Here is a 7,674-nt window from a genome sequence, read left to right on the forward strand (position 1 = left end):
CCTCCCGGGCCGCGCCCAGCGCCGCATGCACGCACTGTGCCGCCACCTTGCCCGGCTTCATCTTGAGGGACGCGTTGACGACCAGCACCATCTTGTGCTCTTCGGCGTACTCGGATCCGTACTCGTCGTCGTCATACTCTTCATCGTCCTCTTCATCGTCTTCGATCTCGGTCTCGGCCTCGGTCTCGGTCTCGGTCTCCGCCTCGATCTCGGCCGCTGTCTCGGCCGCAGTCTCGACCACAGTCTCAATCATGGCATCACTCGAACCTGCAACGTCTCCATCAAACGCCACTGCTCCGACACCAGGCCCTGCGCCAGCGCCATCACCGCCGTCACCGCCATCGCCGCCAGCGGCGCCCTTTGCTGTCCGCCGCTTGAGCTCGAAATTGGTGACGAGCCACGTGAGTCCAGCCGCCACCACCGACACTGAAGCCGTAGCTAGTGCCACACCAGGCACAACACCAAGACGGTCCATAAGTTTGTCGAGATAGAGTTGAGTGCGGTGTGCGCGGTTGTGTGCGCGGTTGTGTATGTACCCCCTCGCTCCCTCGGTGCCGCACTGATCGGTGCCACACTGATGGGCGCGCAACAGACACACACACACAGCATGCGCACATCATGCACACGCAATCTGATCAATGCTGCCCATACGGCCTAAAGACATCATCATGCGTGTTGTGTCTCTTCCATATCCACATGCCCTTCTCACATCACCCGATACGCTCGCGGGCTTGGCGGGGACATTCGACGGGCTTCGGTGGGCAGTCGGAGGGAGAGACCGGGATGGCCATGCAGCTCTCCGCAGGGGACGACTCAGTCACATTCGGGCGTACACTTGACCATCGCACACGGTGGTGAGGTTGTAGTTGGCGAGGAGCTGGTTGACTGGCTGGCTGTGGTGTGCAAGAGCTGGTGCTGGTGGGCATGCAAGTGGACGAGGCCGTGAGTGGAGGGATGGCTGGGCAGGGGGATGGCGGTGATGGCCATGGCGACCAAGGGCTGGAGAGGATGCTGCGGGATGGTGATGGGGATGGTGGCGGCGACGGTGGGCTGGGGATGGTGCGGCTTGCTGATGGTGTCACTGGCCTGGGCTGGGCCGACGACGCAACAGAGATGGCTGCAGACATCGAGGACCTGGTGATGGGCGATGGGCGGGGCGATGATGGCGTTGAGGGGCATGGTGGGCACGACGGGTACGACAGGCACGATGGGCACAGTCGCGAGGAAGTGGCGGTCGAGGTGGTAGTCCGGCGTGGGCAGCGCAAAAAGGTGTTTGTGCAGACGTACGGGTGTGGCCACAACGCGTCCGACTCTGAGTACATGGCTGGGCTGCTGGAGGCCGGAGGGTACGAGGTGGGGCGGGAAGCCGAGAGCGCAGATGTGGTGGTCATCAACTCGTGCACGGTGAAGAACCCGTCGCAACAGACGTTTGCCAATCAGGTCACCGCGCTAGCGTCTGCCGGGCTGCCGGTGGTGGTGGCGGGGTGCGTGCCGCAGGCGGATCCAGACGGCGGCGTGTGGTCGGGGCACTCTGCGGTGGGGGTGGAGCAGATTGACGCTATTGTCGACGTTGTAGACGCCACGCTAGCCGGCAAGGTTGTGCGCCGGCTGGGGCGGCGGTCGGGTCCTGCCGGCGACTCGCGCCCGCGGCTGGCGCTGCCCAAGATTCGGCGCAACGCGCTCATCGAGATTGTGCCCATCAACACCGGGTGCCTCAACGCATGCACTTACTGCAAGACCAAGGGAGCACGGGGGCGGCTGGCATCGTACCATCCGCTGGACATCATCGATCGAGTCCGGCACGTGGTCGAGGCTGAGGGCGTGAAGGAGATCCGGCTGACGTCCGAAGACACCGGAGCGTACGGACGCGACATCGGGACGTCACTGCCGGAGCTGCTCCGCGGCGTGCTTGCAGCCGTCGAGGACCACGACGATGTCATGGTCAAGCTTGGCATGACCAACCCGCCATACATCCTTGACCATCTGGAGGCGATGGGTGAGATCTTTGGCCACAAGAACATGTACCAGTTCATCCACGTTCCGGTGCAGGCCGGCGCGAACCGGGTCCTTGACGCCATGAAGCGCGAGTACACGGTGGAGCAGTTTGAGCACGTCTGCCGCACGCTGCGGGCGGCGGCGCCAGACATCATGATCGCCACCGACGTCATCTGCGGCTTTCCAACCGAGACCGAGGCCGAGTTTGACGCCACCTGTGCCCTCGTTGACGGCTTTCGTTTCCCAGTCGTCAACATCTCGCAGTTCTACCCGCGCCCGGGCACGCCTGCTGCCAAGATGCGCAAGGTCCGGAGTCAGGAGGTCAAGGCGCGGTCGCGCAAGATCTCGGCCCTCTTCCGCTCGTACGCCACCTTTGACGAGCTGGTCGGCGAGGAAGTCGACGTGTGGATTACCGAGATGGCTGCTGACGGCCATTCGCTTGTTGGCCACACCCGAGCCTACGTCCAAGTCCTCCTCTCACCCGATGACTACCAGCTCGGCACCCGTGACGTTGCCCGCATCGTCTCGGCCTCCAAGTGGTCGGTCTGCGGCGAGCGTCCGGCGCCGGCCCCAGCACACGTTGCGACCCGCACAGTCTGGCAGGTAGTCTGGCTTGCTGTTGCGCTGTTGGTCGCGGCCCTTGCCTGGCTTCTTGGCCGCGATTGAGCGCCAAGCTCGCCTGGCTTGCTTGCGGGAGTGGCCAGGCGCAACACACCGATTGCAAAGTGCATTACCAAGAGATGCACATTCTCGAGTAGCCGCGCATAAGCATGCGACACTGACGAGCCGCCGTCGGTGGTAAACTTGAGTCCCGCGGGCTTTTGGTGGGTGGGCGATGACGAACAGTTGCGCCCGTACTTGCGTTGCTTCTTGTGCGGGAGGCTCTTGCGGGTGTTGGGTGACTGAGAGGTGGAAGTTCACTTTTTTTGGGCCGATCACGTGCTCTGCAGCCCGTCCAGCGCGTCTTTTCCCCCCTCCAAATTGGGGCAACGGGCCCACCACCCACACGTGACAGAGCAAGCACGGGACGGCCAACAGAGATGCACACCTCACGCCAACGCAGCAGAAAGGGAGAGAATGATAGCAAGAATGGGCACGGGCCTGGTGGTGGTGGTGCTGTTGGCGCTGGTGGCGGGAGCAGCAGGGCGGAGCGTGGGCGAGCCGTTGCATCCCTCGTGGCCGAGCGTCGGCTTTTCAGCGCCGTACACATACACTGTGACAGGCAAGGACGGGACGAATGCGACGACCGAGGGCTTTATGCAGTATGCCTTTGCGGCCGGTTCGAACGGTTGGGCCATGCGGATGAAGACGGCAGAAGTCGGCGTGTGCGCCGTCTATGCTGGCGCGTTGGACATGGATCCGGCTACGGCCGACTGCACCCTGCTCATGCTCGGCTCGCACGCCTTCCCGGTTCCCAACGCGGTCTTCCTCATGGTGGACTCGCACTGCTGCCTGATCAACAACACCGGTAATGTGGCCAACACGTGGCTGGATGGCTTTGACTACGCCGGGTCGCAGGAGTGGGACGGGGTGCCGGCCGATGTGTGGACCATGCAGGCCAACCAGCTCAACTACTATGTCATGGCCGCCAACGCCACCTCGATAGAGGACTCGATCGCTGTCGGCATCTTCCAGCCCTTCCACATGATGGAGTTCCACGACTTTACCGTCGGACCGCAGCCTGCCGATGCCTTTTCCACGCCTGACATGTGCACTCTGCGCAAGTGCCCGGGCGGCATCATGTCGCCGTTTGACCGCCATTGAGCGGCGTTGTAGCTTGCAGCAAACGATCAAACGTCCTCTGGACTCACGCCGGCAGCCGAGCAGTCGAGATAGCCAGCTCGTCTGCCGAGACAGCTGTCCACACCCGCCCGTACTCGGTCTCGACGTATGAGCCGCGCTGCCGGATGCCGGGGATCGGGATCACGAAGGTAATCAAGAGGACCAGTGCCGAAACGATCCAGATGCTGCCGCGGACTTGGCCCTCGTCGCCTTTGCCCAGATCGCACGTCCACCACAGACACGGCACAAAGTGCAGAGCCATGCTCGCCACCACAGCCTCGGCCACCGCGTGGCTCGCCAGCCCGCACGACATCGGCTCAAACACACTCGCCACGTCGTGTCGACGGTTGGCGACAAGCGCATGCCGGCGTAGTCCGCCACAAGCGCCAGCCGATGAGATTGTGAGCACATGCTCGCTCCTCGATCCTGAGCTTGAGTTCGTAACCGACGACTCGAGCTCGTCCGGCCGAGGAGAAGCAGACGCCGTTTCGGACGAGTACGAGCCCGACGACAAGCCCGAGCCTGACCGAGCGTGATTACGGGCAGCTATCGCGCCGTATGTCCGCCTCGCCGAGCTCCTCGCCAAGCGCCCGTCATGAACAACATGGACGGCCCAGGGAAGAAGCCCGAATCGGCGATGGACGGCGGCGATGTCGCCCGTGCGCCGAGCGGCTGCCGCCTCGCCCCGCAACCGGCGCCAGCCGAGCACCACATACAGCAGGCGGTAGCCAAAGTAAAGCGCAGCAACCACGACGCCGCCAACCCGAGTCCCCGGCCACTCGCCCATACTCTCTCCTACCAACTGAGCGCAGTGCTCCGGCGGGCAAAGCCGCTTGCGCCGTCGTTGTTCGGCTTGTGACGACGCGTCCGATTTGCGGCGAGAACACCATGTGCGAAGGAGGGCCAAAGGAGGGAGGAAAGCACAGAATGCAGTTGTGCAGCTTGTCCTGATCAGCCGCTGTGCTGGGCGTCAGCAGTTGGAGTTAGTCCCAAGTCGGTAGAAGGGTTGAACGCCTGCCCTGCCCTCGGCGAGGTGCAATCGCGGCAGCTCTGCGCTCCTTCCCCCCCTCCCTTGGTCGCGACAGACGCGGCAAGTGCGACGTCGCCAACTTTCTTTTTAGGTGCGGCAGCGACAAAACCCGAGCAAGAAGGTTGTCGACAGCGGCAAACGCAAGTCAGAGCACAGTACAGTTGCAGGACAGTGAGACAAGAATGGCGATGAACAGTGAGAGCGAGAGTGAGAGCTATCCCAAGTTGCGGGCGTTGATGGCGACGGCCGACGAGGCGACGCTGCAGCGGATGATGGCAAGCAAGAGCAGGGCGGTCAACCGCGCTGTCGATGCAGGCTTTGACCCGCGGGTGGTGCATCTGGAGGCCCAGCTTGAGCTCATCGACGCCGAGCTGCAGAAGCGGCGGGCCGAGCACGAGCGTGCGTCGCCGCCGGCGGAGCGGACTCTCTATCCGACCCGGCGGGTGAAGATGCAGTGCACTGTCGAGCCGTTTATGGCACGCATCCAGCGCGCCTGCCCGTTCCGGCTGGAGCGAATGGCGCAGGGGCTCAAGCTCAAGCTTGGCAACGCTACCGACCGCGGAAATGCCTCGCAGGCGGCGGCGTTGGCGAGCCGGCTGGAGATGGTCAAGACCGAGCTGGCGAGCCGTCGTCGCGAGGCGGGCGACGGCTCGCTCGCTGCGCGAGGCAAGCAGCGGCGAATTCAGCGGCTCCACATCAAGATCGAAAAGCGCCCGGCTAGCACCGAGGGACACAAGGCCCCGCTCCGCATCCAGCTAGCGGGCCTCAACAAGCTTCCATTCTTCCGGATGCACCGCATCGTGCGAGAGGTGCCGACGCCCGAGGAGACACCCAAGCTCTGCGGCGAGGAACTCACGACTGCCGTAGCCGCGCGAGTTGCCGCCGACGAGAACGTGCCTTGCGTTTGGGCGGAGCAGCTCCTGATCGAGCGGGCCGAGGCCGCGCGGGAGCTGGAAAAGGTCCGGAAAAGGCTCACTGCCGCGCAGGACAAGCTCGCCGCCGCGCAGAGTCAGACCAAGCCAAAGCCGCGCGCAACGTCAAAGCCGGGCCGACGGCTGCCGCGGCGACTGTTTGATGCGCCGCTGATGATGTGGGCCGGGCCAGACCGGACGTTGGTGTGAACGCACGCGCAAGACGCGGCTGGCCGGTTAAAGATCCAGATGGTGGAGCGAGTCGATGGTGGCAGCCATGTGCGGGTCGAGCGGTGACCACGGATCAGCCGCGATGAGGTCGTCGACCTTTGCGCGCTGGCTCAGGGAGAGCGGCGGGTCGGGACAGACATCGATGCAGAGGGCGCGGGTCATGGCCGAGAGCTGAGCGCGGAGCGCGTACGAGCTGGACGACCAAAGCTTTGTGCCCAGCTCGGGATCGTCAAGAACCTCTTCAACAACGTGGTTGCAGGCGCGGAGCAGCATCTCGCACACCGGCCCGCACATGGACTCCTCCTCAGGATGGACGATGAGGTCGAGGAGCGGGCCGGCATCCTCCTGCGAGTCGTCGATGACGAGCTCGGTCTGGCGGGCCCAACGAGAGGCAGCCGAGTCTGGCGCGCACGCCTCCTCAAACATGGCCATGAACAAGTACTCGGGCTGCCTGTAGCTGGTCGAGTCGTGCAGATCGGCCGCAGAGGTCATGGCTGTCTGCACCACCAGCCCGCACACCGCACACCGCGCCGACCGGTCCACCGACCACCGCCCGGCCTCCGTCCCCGCCAGCAGCACCACCGCCACCACCAGCACTGCATACATCCCAGTCCGCCACATACCCATCATGATGTACCTTTGTGTTGTGTCTACGTGTCTCTGTAGAGTCGACTGTGTACTGCATACTGGCCTCCACCACTGCCGTCCCGCGCCGTGTCGCGAGTGGCACACGCGACCGATCAGCGGTGGCTGCTCCAGGAGAGAAACGGCCTCTCGGCCACCATCGGAACGGATATTCGAGTCACGGGTGCAGCATAGAGATAGATGGCCCACTGGAGAGGTGAAGAGTGCGGATGGCGGGTGAAGGGGCGGCAGGAGAGGTGGGATCGTGACCTGAGAGGTGGCCATAGTTTGGCAGACGGTAGATCGCCTGATCAGCAAGAAGCAAAGATGATGTTCCATGGGACATCATCTCGGGAGATGGGTAAGATCGAGAGTGCGATGGCTGCGTTTGCCTGGCGGTGCCTGTGGCTCTATCTATGTATGGTTGTACTTGATGCAGGATGGTATGGTAGCGACTGGATGGTGTTTGACCGTGAGCTTGCATCGCTGTTTGGTCGACTTGCTGACGGACACGCTCTCCACCATGATGGTGATGGCATGTGGCTTGTGATCCATGGCGCGATGATGACCACTGGCGGAGCACAACCGGGTTTGTTGAGATACATGCGCGGCATGCGTGATGGTCATGGCACCGCCAGACTGGCCGTGTCCGCCTGTAGCTCGTAACTTTTGTCGGGACGATGATGTGGCCTCCAAGAATAGGTCATTCTTTGCCGACGTGGTAGTGGAGCGGAGACCGGCGACGACAGCAGACAGCGATGGCGACGAGTCGGCGGCGGCGACGGCGACGGTCACCCGTCTCGCGTAGGCATCACTGAAGAAGCATGTCGTCTCGGCAGAGCAAGGTCCAGTCTGGCCAGCTTGTGGCCATCATTGGTGACGAAGTACGCTATGTCCACATGCCCCCCTCCTCCCCCTCCCCTCCCCCCCATGCCCATACCCATGCCCCCCTCCCCAGGAAGGAGGGTACCCTGCCATGTCACGCGCACTCACCACATTCCCTCCTCTCCCCACCCCCCCCACCCCCCCTACCCCCCCCACCCCCCCCGACACACAGGATACCATCACGGGCTTCCTGCTTGCTGGTGTGGGTGAGGTGAC

The 7,674-nt window shown here is 63.6% G+C and overlaps 6 protein-coding genes across 6 annotated transcripts in view; 3 read left to right on the plus strand and 3 right to left on the minus strand.

The window, feature by feature from the left end:
* The window catches only part of AMSG_01483 (peptidyl-tRNA hydrolase 2), a gene marked incomplete at its 5' end in the record, with an annotated part of 1,047 nt that extends 572 nt beyond the window's left edge, over positions 1 to 475 (minus strand). Inside the window, one exon of the mRNA XM_013906082.1 lies at positions 1 to 475. This exon is cut by the window's left edge and continues 572 nt beyond it. Coding sequence (XP_013761536.1) covers positions 1 to 475 — 475 coding nt within the window.
* Positions 476 to 843: 368 nt separating this feature from the next.
* Positions 844 to 2,812, plus strand: AMSG_01484 (CDK5 regulatory subunit-associated protein 1). The gene has a single exon (XM_013906083.1). The coding sequence runs from the start codon at positions 925 to 927 to the stop codon at positions 2,659 to 2,661; it is 1,737 nt and encodes a 578-aa protein (XP_013761537.1). The 5' UTR covers positions 844 to 924; the 3' UTR covers positions 2,662 to 2,812.
* Positions 2,813 to 3,048: 236 nt separating this feature from the next.
* On the plus strand, positions 3,049 to 3,773 carry AMSG_01485 (uncharacterized protein). The gene has a single exon (XM_013906084.1). It carries the CDS (start codon positions 3,073 to 3,075, stop codon positions 3,757 to 3,759), a length of 687 nt encoding a protein of 228 aa, XP_013761538.1. The 5' UTR covers positions 3,049 to 3,072; the 3' UTR covers positions 3,760 to 3,773.
* On the minus strand, positions 3,644 to 4,415 carry AMSG_01486 (uncharacterized protein). The gene has a single exon (XM_013906085.1). The coding sequence runs from the start codon at positions 4,088 to 4,090 to the stop codon at positions 3,803 to 3,805; it is 288 nt and encodes a 95-aa protein (XP_013761539.1). The 5' UTR covers positions 4,091 to 4,415; the 3' UTR covers positions 3,644 to 3,802.
* Positions 4,416 to 4,967: 552 nt separating this feature from the next.
* On the plus strand, positions 4,968 to 5,973 carry AMSG_01487 (uncharacterized protein). Its single transcript, XM_013906086.1, has one exon. It carries the CDS (start codon positions 4,990 to 4,992, stop codon positions 5,926 to 5,928), a length of 939 nt encoding a protein of 312 aa, XP_013761540.1. The 5' UTR covers positions 4,968 to 4,989; the 3' UTR covers positions 5,929 to 5,973.
* Positions 5,913 to 6,467, minus strand: AMSG_01488 (uncharacterized protein). Its single transcript, XM_013906087.1, has one exon. It carries the CDS (start codon positions 6,439 to 6,441, stop codon positions 5,956 to 5,958), a length of 486 nt encoding a protein of 161 aa, XP_013761541.1. The 5' UTR covers positions 6,442 to 6,467; the 3' UTR covers positions 5,913 to 5,955.
* Between the last annotated feature and the right edge of the window lie 1,207 nt (positions 6,468 to 7,674).

Source organism: Thecamonas trahens, assembly GCF_000142905.1.
Source record: "Thecamonas trahens ATCC 50062 unplaced genomic scaffold supercont1.6, whole genome shotgun sequence".
NCBI lineage: Eukaryota > Apusomonadida > Apusomonadidae > Thecamonas > Thecamonas trahens.

Bases quoted from the DNA above. Each gene is read 5' to 3' on its own strand.
- AMSG_01484 (XM_013906083.1), top strand. From the start codon at position 925: ATGCAAGTGGACGAGGCCGTGAGTGGAGGGATGGCTGGGCAGGGGGAT.
- AMSG_01488 (XM_013906087.1), bottom strand. From the start codon at position 6,441: ATGACCTCTGCGGCCGATCTGCACGACTCGACCAGCTACAGGCAGCCC.
- AMSG_01485 (XM_013906084.1), top strand. From the start codon at position 3,073: ATGATAGCAAGAATGGGCACGGGCCTGGTGGTGGTGGTGCTGTTGGCG.
- AMSG_01487 (XM_013906086.1), top strand. From the start codon at position 4,990: ATGGCGATGAACAGTGAGAGCGAGAGTGAGAGCTATCCCAAGTTGCGG.
- AMSG_01486 (XM_013906085.1), bottom strand. From the start codon at position 4,090: ATGTCGTGCGGGCTGGCGAGCCACGCGGTGGCCGAGGCTGTGGTGGCG.